Source organism: Vulpes lagopus, chromosome 4, assembly GCF_018345385.1.
Source record: "Vulpes lagopus strain Blue_001 chromosome 4, ASM1834538v1, whole genome shotgun sequence".
Classification (NCBI taxonomy): Eukaryota; Metazoa; Chordata; class Mammalia; order Carnivora; family Canidae; genus Vulpes; species Vulpes lagopus.
Genome location: NC_054827.1, coordinates 98,614,174 through 98,641,777, shown reverse-complemented (window position 1 = coordinate 98,641,777; position 27,604 = coordinate 98,614,174). Strand labels below are relative to the sequence as shown.

The 27,604-nt window shown below is 42.9% G+C and overlaps 1 protein-coding gene across 6 annotated transcripts in view; it reads left to right on the top strand.

Moving 5' to 3' along the window:
- Positions 1 to 27,604, top strand: part of FAM189A1 (family with sequence similarity 189 member A1) — a 449,858-nt gene that overhangs the window by 376,729 nt on the left and 45,525 nt on the right. For 5 of the 6 annotated variants that reach the window (XM_041752472.1, XM_041752471.1, XM_041752476.1 and 2 more), the window contains one exon: positions 2,295 to 2,429. The exons of the other annotated variant lie outside the window; for it this stretch is intronic. In XM_041752472.1, the coding sequence (XP_041608406.1) occupies positions 2,295 to 2,429 (135 nt within the window). The remainder of the gene's footprint in view (positions 1 to 2,294; positions 2,430 to 27,604) is intronic. 6 annotated transcript variants of the gene reach the window in all.

Sequence of the window (27,604 nt, the reverse complement as noted above, 5' to 3'; positions counted from 1 at the left end):
CCTATGAAAGCCTAGGCACCGCACCCTCGCACAGTAAAGGCAAAGCCACAGGTCGCCCAGCTCAGGCGGGGTAATGTCTTTGGGGGCTCATCACAGGTAATATGGATCCAGGTGAATCCCCCCAGGCATTCCTAGCCAATAGCATCACTACCAATAGGTTGAAACCAACATAAAACAGTTTCCCGGACAAGAGGAATGACTGCTGTACTTTCCCATACTTCTTAATTTCGTGGCATCTCTAGTTAGAGAAAAACCTGCAGTCCAAGGGATCAGTTATGGAACAGTATCCCTGCACACAATACAGCCCTGGCCAGCTGGCAGTAAGGGGCCTTGTCCATAGCACACATGGGATGTGCGGGATTGGGGGGGCGCAATCCCCACTGTCCCCCCTTGGGGATCTGAGTTCTGTGTCTTCTGTGGATCAGAAGGACAGGCTGTCCTGTGCAAAGGAGTGGAGCAATGGGGGAGATTTGTACTGAGTGGCCTGGCCCTGCAGACCCCAGCGTGGGTGGCGGCTGCACCTTCTCTTGGGAAGTGTCACAGGTGTGTTGTGAGGGCCCCCTTAGCCAGGCTGAATGCTCAGTGTGCACTTCAGCTCTGGAGACTGGAGACGTTGGTAAAAGCATGAAAGGCAAAGGTGAATTTTAGAGCCCCGTTTCCATGGGAGGGTGGCCAAGGGCCAGGGTGGTGATTTATGAGGTGGTTTACGCAGGTGCAGCTCTCCTGCTGCTGCTGCTGCTTGGCTTCCAGCCTCAACTCTCTTCCTCCAGCCTATCACTCATTACTTTATTATTTTTTTTAAGATTTTATCTATTCATTCAGGAGAGACACACAGAGAGAGGCAGAGACATAGGCAGAGGGAGAAGCAGGCTCCTTGTAGGGAGCCTGATGCAGAACTTGATTCCAAGACCCTGGGATCAAGCCCTGAGCCAACGGCAGATGCTCAACCACTGAACCACCCAGGCGTCCCTCATTACTTTAGAAGATTGAATTAAAAGAGCAAACACTGCAGCATAAAGTAGATAAGGGATAAACTAGGGATCCCTGGGTGGCGCAGCAGTTTGGTGCCTGCCTTTGGCCCAGGGCGCAATCCTGGAGACCCGGAATCGAATCCCATGTCGGGCTCCCGGTGCATGGAGCCTGCTTATGTCTCTGCCTCTCTCTCTCTCTCTCTCTCTCTCTCTCTCTCTCTCTCTGTGTGACTATCATAAATAAAATTAAAAAAAAATAAAATAAATAAAGCAGAAAAAAAAGATAAGGGATAAACTATCCAGAGGTTGGCAATAGATGAAAATTTGGCCCATGGGCAGTAGTCTTGACCTGTGGCTGTCCCTTTGTCTTTCTGGAAGTCTGTGTTTGTGAGCAGTTGGGTGTGTATGGGATAGCAATTAGGCATGAAAGGCTCAGCTGGGAATGGGAAGGAGGAAATGAGGGTGAGCCGGTAGGGCCGAGTGGCAAAATGCAGTCATTTCTCATTTCTGCAGTCTGGCTGATGTGTGCTACACCAGGCTGCTGGGGGAGGAGGGCAGCTGGCATGCTCTGAGGATCTCCTGGGCCCTAGGCTTTTTAAAACATTTGAATTGCGTTATTTTTTCTTTCCATGATTTTTAATTTTCCAAGATATTTTTATTCTGCATTTATTAAAATACCACACCTCATTGCATTGTGAGTGCTATGGTGGTGACATGTAGTGGCTGCCCTCAGGGGAACAGGGAGGACGCAAGTAACTGCAGAGGGATAGAATAAGTCTCCAGCGGGACCTGGGGTGGGAATATGTTGCCCAGGGTAGAGGCAAGCAGCTTGTGGGGGGAGGCGGGGGAACCAGACAAGACTGTCAGGATGACGCTGGAGTTGGGTCTTGACGCATGAGTAGGAGTTTGATGGACCGTGCAGTGAGTCAGGAAACTGCTGACCATGGGAGCAGCACAAGCCAAAGCACAGAGCCATGGTCACACATCTCCATGCATAGCTTGACATGAGCAGTTGTCAGTTCTTTGACTTTAATCTCTGTGACTCATCTGAAATTGTAACGTCATAGCTTAGGTCACTATAAATTTACTTCTTTTTTATGAATCGCTTTTAAAATCGGTATTTGAAGTTATTCCTACTAGTGGTTTTCTTTGTTTTTTGTTTTTCCCCCAGCTTTGGTCCATAAAAAATCATTTCGGCTTTATTACTTAAAGAAAACTGAACCAGGGTGCATTTTCACACAATCTTAACTGTGTAGCTCAAGTGTACCCACCAGGGCAGAATGCCGTTTTAATGGTGAGATCTGTCTGTGTTCCTCTGTCTAGATTAAGTTTGACAGTGTCGAGGTGTGTGTCTGCTGTGAAAGGCAGCACCAGTCGTCGGGCTGCAGCAACCTTGGGGAGACGCTGAAGCTGAATCCACTGCAGGAGGACTGCAACGCCGTGAGGCTGACGTTGAAGGTGACGGCCAAGGGCACTCCCTGTTCATGCATTCCATCCCATGCATTTACAGACATTTTCGGGAGACTTTATTCATGTATATATTCCTTCCACTTCTTAATCCACCTTAGTTAGTCTCAATACAAGAGGGAATATCTTTGCAGAGAACATTTTCCAGAATTATAGATTTTCACTTTAAGAGGTGTTGCTTTCTGGATCTCCTTTTCCATTTTTATCATCCCACTTTCCTGCCTCTGACATATGTGAAGGAGGATATTGAATGGTTGAAAGGGGTCTTTATAAATGTGGATGTGATGCATTCTACCGCTTTTCTAACATTTTTTGCTGTTCTGCCATCGGAGAACAGATGGGTATTTATTTTGCCTTTTTAAAGATATTTGGAGAAAGACATTTTACAATTTCCCATGGCAGTCTGTTCTCATGTACAGCATCTGATTTTTTTTAAGTGACATGGAAAGTTGTTTATATTGTTCCTTTTTTTTTCTTCCTACAAGTGTTTTTGGTTTGTTTTTTGTTTTTTGGGGTTTCTTTTTACTCTTGGAAACCAAAATTGGCTGCTTAAAAATAGCTATGAACAATGAACCCAGTTCTTCTCTTTTCCCTGGACAAAAATGTGCTAAAATTTTTTTAAAGGTTGAGAGCAGGGCAGCCCTGGTGGTTCAGTGGTTTAGTGCTGCCTTGAGCCTAGGGTGTGATCCTGGAGACCCCGGATCGAGTCCCACATTAGGCTCCCTGCATGGAGCCTGCTTTTCCCTCTGCCTGTGTCTCTACCTCTCTCTCTCTCTCTGTCTCTCTCTCTCTCTCTCTCTGTGAGTGTGTCTGTCATGAATAAATATATCTTTAAAAATCTTTAAAAAAAAAAAAAAAGGTTGAGAGCAAGGTCAAAGGATTCTTGGTGAGTGGTAAAACTGTGTTTACACGTTGTAGGGAGCTCTAGAGAATGTGCATAGGGAACACAGTAGCTAGTGAACTGGAGACTCCAGAAAGCCACCCTGGAATCTGGGGAGAAGCAGAGAAATTGTTGCCCTCTGGAACTGGGTACCTGGGATTCATCCTCCCTGAGTGTCCTTTCAGATGCTGGCAAGAATGACTCCTCAGTCTGGGTGAGCTCCCAGGGCACCATGAAACAGAGATACAAGATATACCTAAAGTACAAGGTGGGGCTGGGGCTGGCACCCTGGGACCTGTCTCATTTCTCAGGGAGGAGTAGGCCAAGTTCCGTGGTCCCAGATGAAAAAGGAAGAGTTTAAACAATCCATCTAGAGTGACAGATCCAGCAGGCTTAGAGGAGCCCAGACTGCAGCATTCAAGGGCCTGGTTCTTACCCACAAGGTGTGTCTTATTGCCTTACATCGAGTACAACCATGGTTTCTCTCTTACTGTGTCACAGGGCTTGTGCAGGGTCAGTGCCTGAGGCCCGTCATGGGGGCTTCTATGGCCCTCCTGGGGTCGGGGTGTGGGCAGCCAGTGCTCACTCTGAGATCTCCTTCTGACAACTGCTAAGTCACCATCTCAAGCTGGACACCCTTTCTGGTTCTAGCTCTCCAATTTCCCTTCATGTGGTAACATTATACCGCCTAGTCTCCTTGTGGTCGTTTAGGGCCATGTGAGCAAAACTTATGTGGATCACTTCCAAGCCTGAGTATTCCCTGTAGTGTGAGATTGTCCAGAGCTCTCTTTCCTTCTGGCATGATAATTGGCAAGTTGTAGATGGGAGCTGTACCATCAGTGTGGGCAACTCTAATGAGTAGGGCCCCCATAACTCACCCACATTTACCAACATTGGACTTTGTAGCATGAGTGAGAAACACACTTTTGTTGCCTTAACCCACTGATATTTGGGGGATACTTGCTACCATGGCATAATCTCACCCATCCTGTCTATGCAAGGCAATGGGTTTTTTTGGCCCAGGTGTCAATAATATTTTTCAATTATAAAGTCCATTTGCTTCACTGTGATACACCTTGATATTGGTCAGCCTTTGAGTTTCAAATGGTAAATGTTTGCAGAGTGAGTTTGCATCCTGCTTTATTTTGGCAAAATTGCCTTGAACTAGAAATCTGAATTTTTTCCTATTCTCTTTGTTTTAGGGTAACTGCACTTGGATCACTTGGATCCATCTTTAATAACTATCATTTTTTCCCCTCTGATTGTTTAAACTCTTCCTTTTTCATCTTATTTTGCTTCGTTTCTCTTAAGGCTCTCTTCCTATCTTATTTTCTGCAGGAAATATTATCTTTGTGCTCTGCTTTCAATGTGTTCTTGAGCTTTGGCAGGTCATTTTGCAAGTCTCTGCTTCTCTGTGTCTTATTCCCTGAGCCCTTGTATCTCTGCTTTAAGCCTTTGGATTACAGCGACCCTCTGTTTGTTCCCAATTGTCACCATAGATGTCTCTAACTGGTTAATTACAGTGGAGTTTTCAATGTAATTCATATCTTTCTTAGATCTTTTCTGACATATATGGATACTTTAAAGCACAAAAGCTAACCTGTATCAAGCGTTGTGCTCTATCTAAATAGGCTTTCACATAATGAAGATTTTATACTTCCTTCTCATAAGTATACGTACTGCTTCCTCTGAGATTCATATAGGTCTAAGTCTAACATTCTTTAGTTTTCTTATAATTAGTGGTGCAGTTATTTTTAATGTGGTCATTATTCTTGATGTCATTTGAGTTACACTGTGCTTGATGACATCCACGCAGTAAAATACTCTGCAGCAGGGACCTGATGGTGTTTCTGGGCGTTAAAACTCTCAGATCAGGGGTGCCTGGGTGGCTCAGTTGGTTAAGCATCTGCCTGCAGCTCAGATCATGATCCCAGAGTCTTGAGATCAAGCTCCTCGTGAGAGCTTCCTGATCAGCGGGGAGTTTGCTTCTCCCTCTACCACCTCCTCCTGCTTGTGTTCTCTTTTTCTCTCTCTCTCAAATAAATAAATAAAATCTTTTTTAAAAAACCTCTCAGAACACACATAGGTGGTAGGAAGAGGATGCGCTCTTGCCAGACGAAGCACATTTCCATGGGAGCCCCTTCCTGTAGCTTGCAGATGTTCTCAACCCTTAGTCAAAGGAGACATAAGGGGGAGTCATTCGTTTCCCTTGCTCGTTCTTTTTTGGTCAGCAAATTAGGGCAGGTTCACTGGTCTCTTAATAGTCTGATTTGAAGCTCTAGTTATCTGATTAGTAATACTCCATGCCTAAATTTCCATATTAAATTATGGATTATCCATACTCTGTATCTAATGAACTTAGTTTGTGCCGGGGAAATCTCACGTAACTGGCTAAGGAATCAGAACTCCTTTGACTTTAATTGTGTCTGAGTTAACTAATAGTGACTTAATGATATTGGTCTAACTACTCATTTACCATTATGCCACCCTCCTCCCTGCTACGCCCTCCACCCACCCATACCAGAAGGTTGTACATGCAGTCAGCCATTAGGGAAAACAAGCAGAAACCAATCTTTTTTCCTGGCTAATGAAGAATATATTTGAAATCCAGAAGATGAGGCAGACACTGTTTTACTCAGCCGTAAATTATGTTCAATGGCTTGGAGGCCTGGAAGCCCCCTCTCTTGTTGGTCTCTTTTCTGGCCTTCCCTACAGCCTCCATTCCTGGATTTGCTTATACTTCAGCCAGAGAACCCCTGGGGGCAGACAGGCCTCTCTCGAGGGTATCGATTACCAGTTAAACATAATGCATCATGTCCTGCCAGAGTGTGCTGCTTCATCCTCACCACTGGGGTGAGGACAGGGCAGAGGGCTCAAAGGGGATCTAGGACTCCATCGTGCCATGGAAGGATCCCAGGATGGCAGAACCAGGGGATGAAGCATCCTGACATCCAGCAGTCTGTTGTGTAGCTAGAGTGAGGTCGGATGGCTCCTTGCCAGTCCCTGAGCAAGTCTGGTGGTTTTGGTTTTCCAAGGATCTGGTGTTCCAAGATTCCAGTTTCTGCTCCCTGATGGTGGGAGCTGGCTGTGGGCATCCCATTATGAATAATCTGTAAATAGAGTCTAAAACTTTAGGATTTCAACATCTGCTCTTCTTAAAGCATTAGACAATGGTGGGCAATTTTTACCAGAAGAGCAAGTCAACAAACAGATCCCCTCTCCTGATAAAGTAATGTTTAGGCTTTTATAAGATAAAATGATAAAATAAATGATAAAAGGTGTTTTCGTAGTTGAATGGTCACTTGTGCCAAATCAAACCCAACACAAGATTGGAACATATTTTCTGATCAGTATTAACAGAATTTTTAAAAGGTTACAAAACTCAGAATTATTAGCTGGTGAAATATGCCTCATCATATGCTGATATGATATCCATCCCAACTTTAATTCTTTGCAAGATCCCAGAATGTCCTTATGGTTTTATTATAATGATGTAATTCTAATTCAGAACAGAGTTAAAAATCTATTTCTTGCTTCATCTATCTGGATTTAATTTATTGAGCCATAGGAAACCAAATTACCCAAAGAAATATTATCAATGGATAAGGAGATAAAAGTTTCCCCAGAAATCAGTTATCGAGTTTTTGTGCTTTTTTGTCTTATCTTATAGATGTTTTATCTTTGTCTCTTAAAAAAAAAAAAAAAGGCAAGATCATTTCCTAAAAGACCTAGGAACTTGGAAAATGAACTCATCATTTAACTGGGGTTCTCTGGTATGTTCTTAACCATGCTAAGAAATAAATAAACATGATTCTGAGCATAAGTGAATAGTCAACATTTTGTGACAAAACTTCCGGCCTGGACTGGCAGCATGCAGCACCATGCACACACACACATGCACCTGCTAGACGTGACCTTGACATTTTCAGAAGTGGGCAGCCACACAGTGTAAGGCAGATGTTTCTATCCCTGTACAGCTTTCTTCCCACCCCTGAATTCTTAAGGGAAACAGAGATGGGATCCTCTCTGGCCAGGCATGATTCTCTATGCTATCCCACTTATGCCAGCAACCATGGGACCCATGTAAGGGAATGTCTGGAAATAATGAGTTCTCCTGGCCCTTGAACCCAACTTATGTCTGACAGGGCTGCCCCTTCATGATGGAGAAGGGGACCCACCTTGTCCCTGAATGGCACATCTGCCCCTGGTTTCCAACACCACCGAAAGCCTGCCTTGCCGCCCTCTGGTTCTAGTGGTATCACTCCCTCAGCCTGGTTGTAATACGGAGTTTGGTGGATATCTACACAGACTTACGTAGTATCAGTTCAATGAAACAGCCTCTGGAATAATCACACAGATCAAAGGTTCCACCCAAGAGTGCTGTGACTCATCTGCCCCTGTTGAGTTGAACCAGAGTCCAGGATACTCAGATATTGAGGTGGAAATATTTTTAGTGATATGTTCATAGCAGTCCCATCCCACGCAGGTGGATTCACTGGTCTGGTTCCCTCTCAGGGTCTTGTGGCACTTCCGGCCTTGCCCAGGACCAGTGGATGGGCTGCAAGTATGCCGATACCTCCTTGTGCAGTGGGATAAAGGAAGGGCCAAGCGTGGAGAATATAGGCCCCAGTAGGGCTTGCTCACTGCTGAGGATCAGAGCACTTTCTGCAGTGTCAATCCTTTGCCTTGTCCCTTCCTTTTTTCTTTTTTTTTTTTTGCCTTGTCCCTTCCTTTAATGGCTTTTTCTCTAAGTCTCCTTCTCTTTCTGGTTTCCCCAGAAACATGGCATGCCAGGGAGATGCCTCATTCCAAGCCCTGGAATCTCATGATATTAACACCCCTTCTCTTAACCTCACCTTCTCCATAACAGCCCCTTACCCTGCTCCAAGGTCACCATACGACCTGGTCTTTTCCCTGAGCTGTGTCACCTCCAGGATGGCTTGGTAGGGCACCCCAATTCTCCGGTCCAGCCTTGTCACCTTTACCTTGCTTGTCCAGCTTTCATTCCCACCAGACTTGCTGTCCAATCTCAGCTGGACTCTACTGTGCGATACCACACTTCTCCCTATCTGTGAGCCATATCCACTGCATCAAGGACACAGGGACCAGTGTGCCAGAGCTCCTGTCCTCTCTTTTTCCTAGTACCTTTCTGGCTGGCTGGCACACACTTGCTGGATGATGTGCACTCTCTCCTTGACTCACCCTGACCAACAAGAGTAGCAGACCTTGCTGCAAGGCTTGTGGCTTATGCCTTATGTTCAGGGGTCACCAGCCTCACCTGCAGTCTGTGCGCAGCACTCCTTCTGAGACCTTCCTCCTCTGGTCATCTCATTCCTCAACTCTGAAATCTCTCCAGTATTTGTCAGGGTTTTCCAAAGAAACAGAACCAGAAAGATGTATGTAGCAATGCATACACATACTTACACATACATGCACACATATGCTATGTATATACCCATATAAACAGAGACAGATCTTAAATAATTGGCTCATGTGATTGTGGAGGCTGGCAAGTCCAAATCTGCAGGGTAATCCAGCAGACTGGAGACCCAGGGTAGGGCTGTTTTTGCAGTTCAAATTTGAAGGCCATAGGCTAGCAGAATTTCTTCTTGCTCTGGGCAGGTCAGTCTTTTTTGTTTCTACTTGGCCTTCAACTGATTAGATGAGGCCCACCACATTTTGGAAGACAATGTACTTTACTCTGAGTCCACTGAGATAAATGTTAGTCTCATCCAAGAACACCGTCATAGAAATATCCAGAATGTTTGACCCCATTTGATAGCACCATGTGAACCAAGTTGACACAAAAAATTAACTGTCACATCCTGCTCCACATTGGTCTCAGTGTATTTTCTGTCCCCAGCATCACACCACCACATATTGATCCTAAAATTGCACAACTGATTGGGTCGCTACTTGCTTTTAGGGCAAAACCCTAAATCTTGATTGTGTTTTAGAGTCCTTATCTCCTCTCTGGCCTCAGCTTGTGACATTCTTGTGTCTGCCCTTCCTTGCAGTCACACTGGTCTTCTTTAACCTCTGGGATGCCCTACAGGGGTCTCTGCACTATTCTCTTGGCACGTGATGCTCTCTGTGTCCAGAACATTCCTCCTCCCCGTTTCAGTGAGCTTATTCCTCCTGACTCTTCAGCTTTTGCCTTTCCCTTCAGACCAGACCAGGCCACCCTTGTGCTAAATTCTCGTAACTCCTTATACTTTATCTTCACGTGATAGCTATCATAGATTGTGACTCTGCCTTTATGTAACTTTTTAATTAATTCCTGCTCCCCCTCTAGGCAGTAAGCTCAGGAAAGGCAGAATGGTATCTTTGGCTTACTAGGACTTCCAGGGAAAGGCACCGCATGATCAACACTCTAAATATTTCTGAGATTGGTGCATTTTTAATGCATTCATTCAGGAAGTTTTTTGAGCACCTTTGTTTCGTGCCTGAGTTGGACACTGGATGTACAGAAATAAAAGACAGACCCTCCCCACTAGGTCTAATAGAGAAAAGTCACAAGCAGAAGAGCAATTTCAGTGCACTGTATTATTTCCACTGTGAGAGGAAATAAAAAATATTAAATCATAAAAGAATTTTCAGTCTTCCCCTCTGTCATAAGAGAGGCCATTATTTTGCTGAGTGGTGTCATGGATAAAGTTTTAGGTACACACAGGCGATGGGGATGGGTTAGCTATAAGGATTAATTGGTGAATTAGAATTGGTGACATGTAAGAAACTGAGGAAGTAGGAAGAGAGGGCAAACATTTTGGATTCTATTGCCAAATGATCCCAGACACACACAGCTCTAGATGCAGTGATGCTGCCAGCATAGGTGCTTGGCCATACACATACCCCATCTAATCCTAACAGAAATGACTGAAGACCCATAATAATAGATTGTATTAGTTCTCCAGAGAGACAGAACCAGTAGGATAGACACAGATATAGGTATAAGCATAAATACAGATATATGGAGATCTCTTACGGGAAGTGGAAGCCAAGAAGTCCCACAGTCTATCATCCATAAGCGGGAGAGCCAGGAAAGCCCATGGTGCAATTCAGTCCAAGTCCAGAGGACTGAGAATTGGCGGGGGTAGGGGTTGGAGGTGGTGATGGCATGAGCCATGGTTTGAGTTTGAAAGCTCAAGAAGCAGACACACCAACGTTAAGGGAGGGGAAGAGATGACATCCCAGTTAAAGCAGAGAGCACGAATTCCTCCTTCCTCCCCATTTTTGTTCTAGGCAGGCTCTCAGTGACTTGGATGATGCCTGCCCACATTAGTGAGGATGATCAGTCCTGATTCAGATGCTTATCTCTTCTGGAGACGTCCCCCCAGACGCACCCAGAAATAATGTTTTACCAGCCTTCTGAGCATCCCTTAGCCCAATCAGCACATAAAATTAACCATCCCAGTACGGAAAAGCCTACAACACATTGGACATTAAGGAAGGCTATCAACCTATCCTTTCTAGAAAGCTTCAGAATTTATTGGTGTAAGACCAAAACAAAGACAGATAGAAGGGTGTGGCTCACAACTCATCTCCATGAGGTCTCCTTGGAAGTCATTGGAAGCCATCCTCCACCTTAGGAATGTGTCCCAATTTTGAAGAGCCCTTGCTCCTCAAATAGGTGAGGTTGTTGGAGGTGCAGATGTGGAATCCATTGTGGTGCCAAAGGGTATTTTTGACCCCCATCATCCATAGGCTGCACTCCCATTCTTTGAAATGGATAGCAGACATTTTTAAGGTCTGATGCAATGTGCTCTGTAAACACAGCTTCAGGATCCACTCCACTGCCCCCCCACCCCAATTCCACCTAGGTTACTATCCTGGAGCCTTCTAGACAGTCTGGAGCTCTCACCAAGGGATAGCTCCAGAGTCCTTTGGCTGTAAGCAGAACTACAGACAGCTTCTCAGAGAGACTCCGGACCAGGGTCCTGTGCCACACAGGTAGACACCTCTGCACCCTCCGCACTAGGACCCACAGTCTTTGGCATATTCAGATAAGGAACCACAAAGAGATATTGGCCGCATTCCTTCCTCCCTCAGGCTGCAGGATCTGTGCAATGTTAGCACAGCCTGCATTTCAACACCTGATGGGGAGCGTTCTGACAAACAGTCTCTCTGGGACAGTTGCAGCATAAGTAATAATAGACAACATTTTCACTCCTGAGAGTGTCCCACTCTGGTGCCCAAACAAAATCAGGGATTCCAGGAGGAGTGCCATTGCTTTGTCTGGGGGCAAACAGACTGGTGGAAACACTCAGGATTTATACAAATGAACCGGAGGAGACAGCGTGGGGACCACACTGGAGAGGAGAGCTTATTTCTAAAGCCTTTAGTTATTTCAGGGCTCTAAATTAAAATAGGGATGCTGGGAGGAAGAGGGCATGAAGAGGAAAATATGCAGCATGGGAATTTTTCAATATAATTCAATGATGAGGCCATTTGAATGAATGCAAAGGAATAGATGGCAAAAGGGAACATGAAAGCACAAAAGCATTTAAACAAAGGAGCCAGATGCAGCTTTTGAGGGCAGGAGATAAATTCACTGTCTCGACTGTGGTTCTGGCTACTTGGGTGTGTACATGTGTCAAAAATCAAATTGTATGTTTCAAATATGTGTGTTTTATCCTATGTCCACTGCACTTCAATATCCGTTAACTGCCTTCGTGGCAGGAGAAAGGAATTAAAACAAAGACAGAAGCTAGAGTCGGGATGATACAGGAATTCAAACATGAGTCTAGGACGTTTGATTTGATCCAGAAATCAGCAGGCAACTGGTTGCAGAAATTTAGAGTAATGTAATCACGGCAGGGCTGAGCAAAATTGCTTTGAGCCATAGTGGAGATGGGCAAGAGAAGTGAACAGGAGTCCCCGGACAGAGCACATTTGGCTTAGGAGCAAAACGTATGGCTAAGGAAACCACTCAGCAGAGGAAGAGTGCAGTGATAGGGTTCCTTTACATGTGGCCCCGGTTGGGCTTTTCTGGGTAGCCATCCTCTCGGAACTGCTTGGCCAGCCTGTTCAGATGCAGCACGTTGTGTTCTCCATTATTCCAGCCCCAGCGAAGTCTGAGACGCAGACTTTGTCATTTGCCTGTCAGAGATGAGAAAATAGGTCCAGAGTGTACAGGGCTGAGCTGTGGTCTCCTAACTGGTGGTGGATCCAGATTCTGTCTTTAAAGTCAAATCTGGCATTTCCTCCACCACCACCATGATCTGCTTAGTAGAAAGCAGAGGCGGAGCAGTGACAGGCGTGGAGTCATTTCTGTCCAAACAGCGATGTCCCAGGCAGGCCCTTGCCCTGTTCATCTGCAGGCACATGTGAGAGTTGACGCCTCTGTCCTGCAGAAGTTAGGAGCTAGTTCAACATACCAAAACATCTGAGAATAATGTAGCAAATAACACCCAGACTGGCCCAATTTGGCCCGATCCTGCTAGATTTATAATATTTGCTTCTAATCTTTTTTTAATATAAGAAATATATTATTATAAACCCAGCTGAGACTCCCTAGCCATGGCTCCCCCTCTGTCTGAAATTAGAAGGTGCCCAGGGGTAGTCACTATCCCGAGGTCTTGCCATCCTCATACATTTTCCCATACTTGGCTAAAATTTTACTTAAAATTTGACACAATCAGTACCAGAAGCTCAGTCTTTTAGCTTCACCCACCATCGTGATGTTTATCCACGTGGATTGTGGATATGTGTAGCTTACTTCTGCCTTTTACACTTCTGTGTAGGTTTGTAAAATCCAAATGTTCTTCACTCATCTCACTTATCTGTCTCATGTTAATGGACATTCATGTGTTTTCAGTTTTGTGCTATAAGAACAATAATAGGTAGCCATGCACTCATCGACATGAGCACATGTGCTAGGTTTTCTCTGCATGCAGACGGTAAGGGTATAAGGGGTGTGCACCTGCACTTTTACAGGACATTTCCTATTTCTCTACAAAGAAATTGCACCCACCTGCTCTTACTGCTGAAGGAAGGGGTCGCCTTGCTCCAACCACATGGATGCCAAGAATTCTTGAGGTTCACACTTTTCAAATGATTATCGCCTGTTTGTGTTTCTCACCAGTGAACTGCCTGTTTTGTCTGTTCGCCTGTTGGGCAATTTGTTCTTTGTTCTAAATGATACCATTAGTCATAAACATCTTGCATGCAGTCTGTGGCTTGTCGTTTCATTATGTTTTGGATGGCATTTGTCAGAGAGAAGTTTTCCATTTTAACACAGTCAAATTCTTTTCCAGAATGATGTGTCCTGTTTTTGCACTTAAGAAATATTTTTCCTCTCTGGAGGTCATGTAAATGTCCTCTATTTGTTTCTGTCAGTTTGAAAACTTTGGCTTTTCACATTTAGTTCACTAATCCACCTGGGGTTTAATTATGCATTTGGTATGAGATATGTATCTAATTTTATTTTATTATTTACATATAATCACCAGTTAGTACCAGTCTGTGGCCATTTATTTGTATAGCCATATATCAAGTTTCTATATTTGAAGACATCTATTTCTGAGGTTTTTCTTTTTCATTGGTATATGGCTTGACTCTGTCAATACCACATTGTATTAAATGCTGTTCCTTTTTCTTTTAAAGATTTTTATTTATTCATGAGAGACACAGAGAGAGAGAGAGAGGCAGAGACATAGGCAGAGGGAGAAACAGGCTCCCTGTAGGGAGCCCCGTGTGGTCTCAATCCCAGGACCCTGGGATCACAACCTGAGCTGAAGGCAGACGCTCAACCAGTGAGCCACCCAGATATTCCTAATGCTGTTTCTGTGTAAGTCTTGTATTTGCTAGGATAAGCCAACACTTTGTTCTTCAAAATAGTCTTGATTCTTTTTGGTTCTTTGTCTGCCTCCCTCCCTTTCCCCTTCCCCCTCACCCTCCACCCCTACCTGCACACGTGTGTGTGCGCACACACACACACACAACCATTGTTCATAACTGCATTGCATTTTTAGATTAATGTGGTGAGAATGGTCATTTTTTATCTCCATTTATTTAGCCTTCTGTTATGTATTTCAATAAAAAATATATAAATTTTGACTACGGTCTTGATCATCTCTTCTTAGATATGTTTCCAGGTGTCATGTTTTGTTGCTGTTGGAAAAGTAGATCTTTTAAAATTATATTTTCTGATGTTTACATTTTTATATAGAGAATCCATGTTCATTTGTTCATTGATCTCACATCCAGTTACTTCTAACTCCATTTACCCCAGAAGTATGACTGTAGATTGCTTGGGATTTTCTATTTAGAGAGTTCCATTTTTTGGGCATAATGACAACTTTTCTTCTTTTCCAACTTTTACATTTATTATTGATTAATTTTTCCTGTCTTCCTGAACTGGCTAGGACATTTTTTTTAGTCTAGTACATTTTTTTAAGGTTTTTAATTACCCTGTGCTCATTATGACAAGTGGACTCCTTAATGCCTATCATGTATTTAGTCATCCCCCAACCAACCTCCCCTCTGGTGACCATCAGTTTATTCTCTACAGTTAAGAATCTGTTTCTTGGTTTGCCTCTCTTTCTCCATTTCCTTTTGCTCATTTGTTTTGTTTCTTAAATTCCACATATGGGTGAAATCCTATGGTATTTGTCTTTGTCTGACTTATTTCACTTAATATAATACTGTCTAGCTCTGTCCATATCATTGTAAATGGCAAGATTTCATTCTTTTTGATGGCTTAGCAGTATTCCATTGTGTGTGTGTGTGTGTGTGTGTGTGTGTGTGTGTATACATATATACACACACCACATCTTCTGTATCCACTCATCAGTTGAAGGACATTTGGGCTGCTTCTTTATCTTGGCTATTGTAGATAATACTGCTATAAACATTGGGATGCATGTATTCCTTTGAATTAGCGTTTTTGTATCCTTTGAGTAAATACTCCATAGTGCAATTACTGGATAACTTTGTTCCTCAAAATAGTCTTGATTCTTTTTGGTTCTTTGTCTGCCTCCCTCCCTTTCCCCTTCCCCCTCACCCTCCACCCCTACCTGCACACGTGTGTGTGCGCGCACACACACACACACACAACCATTGTTCATAACTGCATTGCATTTTTAGATTAATGTGGTGAGAATGGTCATTTTTTATCTCCATTTATTTAGCCTTCTGTTATGTATTTCAATAAAAAATATATAAATTTTGACTACGGTCTTGATCATCTCTTCTTAGATATGTTTCCAGGTGTCATGTTTTGTTGCTGTTGGAAAAGTAGATGCTTTTGTTTCCCTTGCCTCAGGAGAAGTATGTAGAAAAGTGTTGCTATGGCTGATGTAAGAGACATTAATGTCTGTGCTCTCCTACGATTTTTTATGGTTTTAGATCTCATATTTAGGTCTTTAATCCCTTTTGAACTTATTTATATATATGGTATAAGAAAGTGGTACAGTTTCATTCTTTTGCATGTGGCTGCCCAGTTTTTCCAACAGTATTTGTTGAAGAGACTTTTTTTTCCCACTGCATGTTCTTTCCTGCTTTGTTGGGATTAATTGTGGATTTATTTCTGGGTTTTCTATTGTGTTCTTCGCTTTTTGTGTCTGTATTTATGCTAGTACTCTGCTGTTTTAATGACTACAGCTTTGCAATATAACTTGAAGTCCAGAATTGTCATGCCTCCAGCTTTGGTTTTCTCTTTCAAGATTGCTTTGACTCTTTGGGATCTTTTGTGCTTCTGTACACAGTTTAGAATTTTTTCTAGTTTTGTGAAAAATGCTGTTGGTATTTTGATAGGGATTACATGAAATGTATAGATTGCTTTGGATCGGGATCCCTGGGTAGCTCAGTGGTTTAGTGCCTGCCTTCGGCCCAGGGCATGATCCTGGGTCCCGGGATCAAATCCCACATCAGGCTCCCTGCATGGAGCCTGCTTCTCCCTCTGCGTGTCTCTCTCTCTCTCTCTCTCTCTCTCTCTCTCTCTCTCAGTGTCTCTCATGAATAAATAAATAAAATCTTTTAAAAAAAAGATTGCTTTGGGTAGTATAGAAATAATCTTAATATTTGTGTGGAACCAGAAAAGACCCCGAATAGCCAAGGGAATATTGAAAAAGGAAACCAGAGCCAGGGCATCACAATGCCAGATTTCAAGTTGTACTACAAAGCTGTGATCATCAAGACAGTGTGGCACTGGCACAAAAACAGACACATACATCAATAGAACAGAATAGAGAATCCAAAAATGGGTCCTCAACTATATGGTCAACTAGTATTCGACAAAGCAGGAAAGACTATCCCCTGGAAAAAGGACAGTCTCCTCAATAAATGGTGCTGGGAAAATTGGACAGCCACGTGCAGAAGAATGAAACTAGAACATTCTCTTATACCATAAACAAAGATAAACTCAAAGTGGATGAAAAAAATCTAAATGTGAGACAAGAATCCATAAAATATGCTATATGTTGACAAATCAAACTCCAATAAAAAAAATATTTACAAAAAAAAAAAAGAATCCATCAAAATCCTAGAGGAGAACACAAGCAATACCCTTTTTGAACTTGGCCACAGCAACTTCTTGCAAGATACATCTATGAAGGCAAGGGAAAGAAAAGCAAAAATAAACTATTGGGACTTAATCAAGATAAAAAACCTTCTGCCCAGCAAGAGAAATAGGCAACAAAACTAAAAGACAACTACAGAATGAGAAGATAATTGCAAATGACCTATCAGATGAAGGGCTAGTATCCGAGATCTATAAAGAACTTATTAAACTTTTTTATTAATAAATTTATTTTTTATTGGTGTTCAATTTGCCAACATACAGAATAAGACCCAGTGCTCATCCCGTCAAGCACTCCCCCCAAATGCCCGTCACCCATTCACCCCCACCCCCCGCCCTCCTCCCCTTCCACCACCCCCAGTTTGTTTCCCAGAGTTAGGAGTCTCTATGTTCTGTCTCCCTTTCTGATATTTCCCACCCATTTCTTCTCCCTTCCCTTCTATTCCCTTTCACTATTATTTATATTCCCCAAATGAATGAGACCATATAATGTTTGTCCTTCTCCGATTGACTTATTTCACTCAGCATAATACCCTCCAGTTCCATCCACGTCGAAGCAAATGGTGGGTATTCGTCGTTTCTAATGGCTGAGTAATATTCCATTGTATACATAGACCACATCTTCTTTATCCATTCATCTTTCGATGGTCACTGAGGCTCCTTCCACAGTTTGCCTATTGTGGACATTGCTGCTATAAACATCGGGGTGCAGGTGTCCCGGCGTTTCACTGCATCTGTATCTCTGGGGTAAATCCCCAGCAGTGCAATGGCTGGGTCGTAGGGCAGGTCTATTTTTAACTCTTTGAGGAACCTCCACACAGTTTTCCAGGTGGCTGCACCAGTTCACATTCCCACCAACAGTGTAAGAGGGTTCCCTTTTTTCTGCATCCTCTCCAACATTTGTTGTTTCCTGTCTTGTGATTTTCACCTTTCTCACTGGTGTGAGGTGATATCTCACTGTGGTTCTGATTTGTATTTCCCTGATGGCAAGTGATGCGGAGCATTTTCTCATGTGCATGTTGGCCATGTCTATGTCTTCTTCTGTGAGATTTCTACAGCAAAGAAACAAACAATCCAATCATGAAATGGGCAAAAGACATAAATAGAAATCAGAATCTTTTGGGTTCCCTATACAGAATATCATGTCATGTGCAAATAGTGAAAGTTTTACTCCTTCCTTGATATGGATGCCTTTTATTTCTTTTTCTTGTCGTATTACTGCAGTTGGGACTCCCAGTACTATGTTGAGTAAAAGTAGTGAGAGTGGACATCCTTGGTTCCTCAACATAGAGGAAAAGTTCTCAGTTTTTTCCCCATTGAGGATGATGTTGGCTGTGAGTTTTTTATATATGGCCTTTATTATGTTGAAGTATGTTCCATCTGTATCCACTTTGTTAAGGGCTTTTGTCATGAATAGATGTTGTACTTTGTCAAATGCTCTTTTCTGCATGTATTGAAATTATCATATGGTTTTTATCCTTTCTCCTACTGATGTGATATGTTCTAGTACATTTTTGAGTGGAGATTAAGGCAGTAGGTAGACTTGTCTTCTTCCTGATTTTAAACGAAATATGTTCAGTAATTAAGAATATATCCAGTAATGTTTGTTGAAAATTTCTGTACTAAATAGTATTTGCCATGTTAAGGGGATTACCAGTTTGCTAAGAGTTTACCACTAAGAATTTTAGAATTTAGCAAATGCTACATCTCTAGAGATCAGTATGTATGCATGTGTTTTTATATATATACATATACATTTGAATGTACAAATGTATATGTACATACTTATCTCAATAAGGTATAATGCTCAGACACAGCTATTTGCTAAGACTTAAAACTCTTATATATATTAATATATTTAATTAATTATAGAATTATAATTTATTTTATATTAATTATATAGTTAACTAAATTGTAGTAATTAAATATATTAACATATTTAGGGCAGCCTGGGTGGCTCAGTGGTTTAGCACCGCCTTCAGCCCAGGGTGTGATCCTGGAAACCTGGGATCGAGTCCCATGTCAGGCTCCCTGCATGGAGCCTGCTTCTCCCTCTGCCTGTGTCTCTGCCTCTCTCTCTGTGTCTCTCATGAATAAATAAGTAAAATCTTTTTAAAAAATTAAATATATTAACATGTTTAATGCATTAGATACATATATCTGTGAATTTATATATATTCACACAAATAATTTTATTCTGTTGATATAGTGAATTACACTAGTGAATTTTTTGTTTTAAAGATTTTATTTATTTATTCATGAGAGACACAGAGAGAGGCAAAGACACAGGCAGAGGTCGATGTGGGACTCGGCCCCAGGGCCCTGGGATCACGACCTGAGCCAAAGGCAAATGCTTAACCACTGAGCCACCCAGGTGCCCCTACACTAGTGAATTTCTAAAGTAGAACCATTCTTGCATTTCTGGGATAAAACTCAGTCATGGTGTTTTCATATGATTATGAAGATCCACTTTCCTTATGTTTTATTAAGGATTTTTCATTATTACTCATATCTTCCTCCTCCTTCTTGAGATATTCTTAGTATATTTTACTTTCCTGGAAGAATTGTTCATTTTGTTTAGGTTTTCAATTCATTGACACATGTGTACTGTGCCTATAATTATGTCTCAATTTCTGGTGTTTGTAATTTTTCCCTTTTCTTTCTTTTGTTATTCAGCCTTGCCAGAGCCTTGCCCATTTTACTAGGTTTTTTTTTTTTCTAAAGCACAAGCTTCAGATTTATTGATCCTATTGTTTTTTTTTCCCACATATCCATAATTTCTGCTCTCATCCCCCATTGAATCCTTCCTTCCAAATTGCTCTCCCTTTTGTTCCCTTCCCGGGGTGTGTGCTTTGTTATAAATTTCAGCCTTTCTTCTTTTCTCATATAAGGGCATAAGATTTTTTTTTTAAGATTTTATTTATTTATTCATGAGAGAACAGAGAGAGAGAGAGAGAGAGGCAGAGACACAGGCAGAGGGAGAAGCGGGCTCCATGCAAGGAGCCCGACGTGGGACTAGATCTAGGGACTCCAGGATCAGGCCCTGGGCCGAAGGCAGGCGCTAAACCACTGAGCCACCCAAGCAAGGATCCCGTAAGGACATAAGATTTTAATGTCTCTCCCTGCATACCCCAAGTTTTGATGTCTTGTCATTTTTTTTTTCAGTTCCAACCTTCTCTGATTTTCATTATAATTTATTTTTCAATCCCTGAGTTACTGAGCAGTATATTTTGAATTGTGCAGATATATGGAGGGATTCCTTGCTTCCCTTCTTTTATTAAAAGCAAATGTAATTACACTGTAGTCAGGTAACGAACCGATGCACAGGTGTTTTTGGTATTAGTTCACTGAACTTTACTTTGTATCCAAGTTTGTGGTGAATCTTTGTAAAAAGTCCTGTATAATCATGTTGGACACAGGGTTCTGGTAGGTGTATTAGATCTGGCATGTCCGGTTCTCATCTGTCCTCCCTAACTAATCGTCTGCTGGGAATGTTGAGACAGGTGTGTTAAAAACTCCATTGCAGCAGTGGATTTGTCCATTCATACCTCTGGCTGTTCTTGGTTTCCCTTCTCTGGTCATTCCCATCTATTTTTTAAGATTTTATTTATTTATTCATGATAGACACACACAGAGAGAGGCAGTGACATAGGCAGTGAGAGAAGCAGGCTCCACGACATGGAACTGAATCCCAGGACCCTGGGATTATGACCTGAGCCAAAGGTAGATCCTCAACCACTGAGGCACCCAGGTACCCAATGGTCATTCCCATCCTGATGGAGTCAAGATTCTGGGCTCTAATCCAAACATGCTTCTGGCATTTAAGGAAAAGTGTCTAGTCTGGTCAGATACAAAAAGAGACATGCCTACACCTTTAAAGAAACGTCACATATCAGTTAAGTACAGATCAGAAATGGTACTTCTGGTTATAAATAATTCCAAGTACACAAGAGGAGAAGGTTAATGAGATCGTTTAAATTACTTTAAACGTACTTCTGCTGCGTGTTCTTGAGTATTTTCCATGAGTTTCTCCATTCCTCTTAACTTCATTTTGATCCGCCTGGGCTCTAATCAAACTATTCTCTCTCACACGTAACCTCAAGGCTGAGGGCTAGGGGAGGCAGGGCAGCAAAAATAAGCAGCCATGGGACAGAACTTTTAGGACACAGAAAAATAGCAGAACAATGAAAAGTGGACTAGCATAAGATTTCTTTCCCCTCAATTGAACAAAAAAGAACAACAGTATAAGATCAGTTCAGAAGGCAAAAGTGTATTCTAGGATGGACATCTAATACTTTTTGGTGCTATTTTTTGAAACTTTCATGGACAAGGCCTAAAAGTCCTCTGTTGAGTTTATACTCTGGTACGTGTGTTTTTAATCAGAGGCACTCAGGTGACCAGCCATGTATAATAATCATAGCCAGTGTTGATTGAACCCTGCTGTGTGCCAGACATTGCTCTCAGCACTTAGCATTAATGAATGAATTTAACCTTTGTGACAGTCCTGTGAGGTGTGAGTATCGTTATTCCCATTTTACAGATGAGGATATTGAGGCACAGCCAAATTCCCACAGTCATGCAGATGGTACAAGAGTCCCGGCCAGTCAACTCTGAACGCCCAGCTCCCACTGCCATCTGCAGGGAACAAGTAGACCTACTACCCAGGACCATGGCTTAGCCAGAGGACAGTGAACACATGCTCAGAATAAGCTTCTGCAAGAAACCAATTGCTTTCTTTCTTTCTCTTTTTTTTAAAGATTTATTTATTTGAAGGGCAGAGGGGCAGAGGGAGACAGAGAGAAAGATTCTCAAGCTGACCCTGTGTCAGGCTTTTGCTTTGTGCCCAGCACAAAGCCTGACATAGGGCTCGATCTCACGACCCTGAGATCATGACCTGAGCCGAAATCAAGAGTTGGACGCTTAACCAACTGAGCCACTCAGACATCCCAGAAACTGACTGCTTTCTAAATTACCCAAAATTAAACTGTGCTCACTCTAATTTGTGTTCAGTGCCTTTAAAAAAATTCTGTGAAAATTGATAAACCACAAAGTCATGTTTTACATATGTGATAATACTCTTTGAACAGAATGTTTTGTGTTGCAGGACACCTGGGTGGCTCAGCAGTTGGGCATCTGCCTTGGACTCAGGGCGTGATCCTGGGGTCCAGAGATCAAGTCCCACATGGGGCTCCCTGCAGGCAGCCTGCTTCTCCCTCTGCCTGTGTGTCTGCCTCTCTCTGTGTCTCTCATGAATAAATGAATAAAATCTTTAAAAAAAAAAAAAAAAGAATACTTTGTGTTGCCTAAGTTCCTTTTACCAAGCAATCCAGGTGAAAAGCCTTGGCAGGTTGTGTATTCCGCCCTCTGTGAAGAGAAGTTCTTGCTTTACAAGGCAAAGCTTTAGGGCTCCTGGTATGAGGTATTTCTAGTTTTGACAGACTCCTGGGGAGGGCAGTTTGCCCCTTCCTTACCAGCTAAATAAAATATCAGTGAAGTACCCTTGCAGTTCCATTCTCTTGTCATGCAAGGAATGAATTGTCATTTTGATACATGGGGAAAAATGATATGTCATCTTCCACGAAGTCAACATTGACGCACAAGTGACAAGTGACGCTTGGGATCCTCCTAGTGAATGAGGACGCATCCTAAAGCTCAGGGGAGTGCCTGTAACCAAGTCATATCTGCAGGTGTCTTTATTCAGGAAATGGCGATCTTAACAAGCCCTCATTTGCAAATTTTTCTTTGAGGGTTATGATTATCTTACTTTCCTTTTTTAAATTTTTTTTATTTAATTTTTTAAAAATTTTTATTTATTTATGATAGTCACACACACACAGAGAGAGAGAGAGAGAGAGAGAGAGAGAGAGAGAGAGAGGCAGAGACATAGGCAGAGGGAGAAGCAGGCTCCATGCACCAGGAGCCCAACGTGGGATTCGATCCCGGGTCTCCAGGATCGCGCCCTGGGCCAAAGGCAGGCGCCAAACCGCTGCACCACCCAGGGATCCCCTTACTTTCCTTTTAAAATAATGCCCGAAATAAGGTCTACTCTATTTTCTGAATCCCACGTATTTCCCCATTCACCTAATGTGAGTGGAGTGTCTTTCCTTCCTTCCTTCCTTCCTTCCTTCCTTCCTTCCTTCCTTCCTTCCTTCCTTCCTCCCTTCCTCTCCCTTCCTTTATTTTAGCTGTCAAGAGATTAATTTTAACTATAGAGTTTTCACTTATAAATAGTTATAATCAATTGCTTGTGTACCTGCTAAATAAGAGATTCTAAAACATTTTAAAGCATTTAAAGCAATTAAAATGTAATTAACATTAGAAAGTAACATGAATACGTGTAATTATTATAAGTGTTAATTAGCTGGAAATGCTTCCTAATTTTACAGATGAATAACTTACTTATTTTGCTCATGGCCACCTGGGAGCTGGCCCGTGGAGAGAATGGGAGGATGCCACCATGGCCGTGAGGCAGAAAGGTTGTTGGAGAGAACGACAGGCCAGGGAAGCAGTGTAGATTTTGTCCCGCTGCTACTGGCATCCTTCATGCACTTTAAGCTGGGAGGGACAGGAAGCAGGTACCCTGGAGGTTCTTGGAGGGGGCACTGCAGATGGCAGGAATGGACCGTGGGGAACTGGGAGTCCCCCACCCCACCCCAACTCTGAGGGGAGGATGAGGGCTTTGCTGGGAGACAGGCAGAGGACATATTTCTGGGACCTTGGTGGCTGTATCAACAGCACCGTGGAAGGTTTGGACTTAGGGTGTGCAGGACAAGTGGATTCAAGGATGATGCTAGGATTTGGGCTCTACCAACCGTGCAGATGACATTTTGGTTAAGCAGGAATGACAGACATTGTGGAAAGGCAAGGGGGCCTGTGTTGCTGTCATGTTCTGCATGCTCCATCTTCCTTCGTCCCCCATGGACTCTGCTTGTCATGCCTTGGTAATGGTAATAGGCTGCCTACTTGTTTTCTCTCTCCTCCTCCATTGGCCTGCACCAGTTGTGACCTCATTCCTTCCTCAAGGGTGTGGACTTCTGTACAAGTACTGGAGTCTGGGTCATTACGTGTCCAAATCTCCTCACTTGCTGACCTCCCCTTTCAGCTAGACCCCCTCCAGATGGCTGTGTAGCCAGTCCCCATGGAATTTACCAAGAGAGGTACCAAGCAGATGCTGAGTTAGTTAGTCTGGCGCTTGCCCAGATAAATGAGTCAATCAGTTACTGTCCTTCATAATCAACACTAAATCAATAAATAACGATGGAGTAAGAGTTTGCTGTTTTGATCTAATTCCTAAAGTCCAGATTGGTCTCTGGCCTTGTGACTGTGTGGATTTATAGGGCCAACTAATTGATTCCTGAAAGAGTTTCTTTTAAGCAGGCTCAAATGTAATCAAGTCTTCAGTTCCGAAGCATAAGAGGTACATTAAGGGTACTTTCATGAGTGAAAACACTCCACTGCTCTTTGCAGTCAATCAAAGCTGACCAAAATGTATGCCGCAGCACCACATGAGGAACCTTTTGTACACTTGGTCAGTATTGGCTTCTAGATCTTCACAGTCAGGGTTATGGATGACAAGAATGGTTTAACACAAGAGAAAAATCTAAATGGCTTGCCAATAGGTGCACAATGTAATGTCTAAAGCTACAATCTTGGAGCATCTGGGTGGCTCAGTTATTGAGCCTCTGCCTTTGGCTCAGATCATGATCCTGGGATCCTGGGATCGAATCCCACATAGGGCTTCCTGCATGGAGCCTGCTTCTCCCTCTGCCTATGTCTCTGCCTCTCTCTGTGTGTCTCTCATGAATAAATAAATGAAATTTTTTGTCTTTTAAATTTTTTAAAAAATTTCCCTTGCAAATCATTCGGCAAGAAAACACCTTAAGGCACATTGTTGTTTTAACCAATGGCTGGTTGAGTTGGAGTGCCCCTTGTGCTTGCTGGCTGTCCTTTTGGGCACTGGGTCTCCTGCCTTGCAGAGCTCCCTCACCTGACTTGACTGCTCAGACATCACCATCCATCACTGCCTCCAGCTGTGCCCTGTGGACTCTCCTTTCTGAAATGACAAGCTTGGGCAGTTTCTCTAACCTCTGGTCACTCCCAGCTCTTGACATGAGATTTGGTCTCCTTCAAAGCTTCACTCCACCTGCAGTTCAGGTGCCCCTTCTCTGGGCTCCCTCTTGACTCTCTCCACGCTAGCAGCTGTGGGGTAAGGGCTGGGACACCTCCATCCCATCCTTCTGGGGTCTAGTCCCTCCAGGGCATTGGCAGGTGAAGGGATGAGAGAAGGAGCCTTGCTCTTCCTCTTCTGTCAGGGGAGGGGCTGCCGTGCCTGCCCTCCATCATACTGATTCCTTGGCTTCCATGGTGGCCTCTGTGTAGATGGTGTGGTTGATTTCCCATGGCATCAATTTGACCCTGTCCTCTCCCATATTCCGAGGGTCAGCCAGGCTTTCTTTCATTTTGGCAGTAGTCCATGCCCCCAACTGCACCCCCCTTGCTCTGTGGCTTACCAGGAGGCAGGAGGACACTGAATTCTGCACCCAGGACGTGTCTGCAGAGGGGCTGCATCCCTGCCTGGTGTAGAAGAATTCACCGGCCCCCTGGGCACTGGCTTAGCACCTTCATGTTGCCCATGGAATCTTTTTAGAACTGAACATTACGTTTAAGAACAAGTGAAACTTCCAGCAACCAACCAGATTGACAAAAAATTGACGGACATTTTTTAAACTTTGGCCTAGCCTGAAGAACCGTTTCTGAGAGGAAGACAGGTTTGCTCTGCATTGGCTCTCTCGTCCCAGCTTCACCCTGGGCAGCCAGTGACAAACCATTTGCTACCAGCGCCTCCACTTGTCTTATCAAAGCATTTGTTTTGAAGTTGTTACACTGGCGGATGAAACATCTAAAACTGATCGTTGCCGATAAAACTTCTCTTGACTCAAAGATTGGTTTAAAAAAGTTATCACCTGTTGGTTTTTCTTTTCCCTGTCAACTATTTTGACATTACTTTGGCATTTATTCAAGAAAACGTAAAGCTTTAGGACTGACTTGATGTAGTGTCTTGAATGTGGAGAGTTAAGACAACTCCCCCAAATTATTCTTTTTTAAAAAAATATTTTATTTATTTGTTCATGAGAGACACAGAGAGAGAGGCAGAGGCAGAGACATAAGCAGAGGGAGAAGTAGGCTCTGTGTGGGGATCCCAATGTGGGACTCAATCCCAGGACCCCGGAATCACACCCTGAGCCAAAGGCAGATGCTCAACCATTGAGCCACCCACGCACCCCTTCCCAAAATTATTATGAGAGGAATTTTATACAGTACATTTTAGGGTTTTTCCTCAATACTCTATTGATTCAAAAAAAGAACCTCAATGAATATTTTCTCATTATAAAAGCAATACTTGACCAGTGTGTATGTTTTACAAACTAGACAGATAGATGATTGATAGATTGTTAGATAGGTAGATAATTTTAAAATGGATATGTTGTATACTATAATTTTTCTGCACAACACTCATATTTTATAAATAAGTCATATATATAAATATCTTAACACAGAGCAGGAGCTGTGTTAATAGTGTTAGGAACTTTGGTTTTTTTCCAATTAATATATCACATAAATAGATAATAGATATGCTAGTTATTGATTATTGGTTATTTCTCTTTACCTCAAACCCTCCCTTCATTATCAGCTCAAGGCTGGTCCTTATATTTGGAGTGATCCAAATCCTCAGACTCCATCCCTCTGGCATCTACTTGGGTATTCCCAGTGAGAGGCACCAGCAGGAGATTGGAGGGTGGGAAGAGAAGTCAGGACATCTACTTTCAGCCTCCCCTTCTCACAGACTGGGTTTTTACCTGTAGCCCCAGCTTTTCTGGAGGGGCTTCCTCTCTTGGCTATACTTTTGCTGGGTCCTGCTAGCATGGCTCCCTTCCTTTGTACCCTCAAGCATGGAGTGCTACCAACTCCCTCTTGTTGCTTGCTGCTGGATGATTTGCCATTCTTTCTTTGTTTGCTCAACCCTGTCCACAGAGATTATTCATGAAATTTTCTCTAGTCAATCTCAATACTCAGTACTCAAGTGTGTCAACTATGTACTGCCAGGAGCGTGACTTACAGAGACAAACGGTTGTGTACACAGATATGTGTGCAGGTGGACCTCATTTTTTGTAGTCCCATAGAAGGTTCCACTGTATAGGCTTCTTATTGACATTTTTATTGACTAGGAAATAGTTAAGATACACAGAATGGTCTAGAAAATGATGCAGTTAATTCCCATGTGCCAGCCGTATGGGTTAGAATAGAAAGGGTTACTAGTTCCGCAAAAGTGTCTCTCCACAATTGCATCTCATTTTCCCCTCTTCCCTGTGTTCAAGCTCATCATAGTTCGGCCTATGTTTGTGTCCCTAAACAGCGGTGTCAGTTTTTCTGTTTTTAGATTCACGTAAATTGTGTCTATTCTCATTGTAGCCGCCTTTCACTTATGTAGAATATTATTTGTGAAAGTCATCCATGGTGGTGTGTAGGACTCTGTTTCTGCTGCAGTACTATCTTCTATTATAGGGATCCAGCAACATTTATTTACCTTTCTCTTATTGATGGAAATTTGGAATCTTTCAAAGATGTTTTCATTACAGATAGTATTACTCTACACACTCTTGAGCATGTGCCCCTGGGCTGCTGTGTGAGCATTTCTCTAGGAAATGTTCCTCAGAATGGTCTTGCTGGGTCCTGGGCCTTAGGCCTCTTCTGCTTCTCTAGGCATTG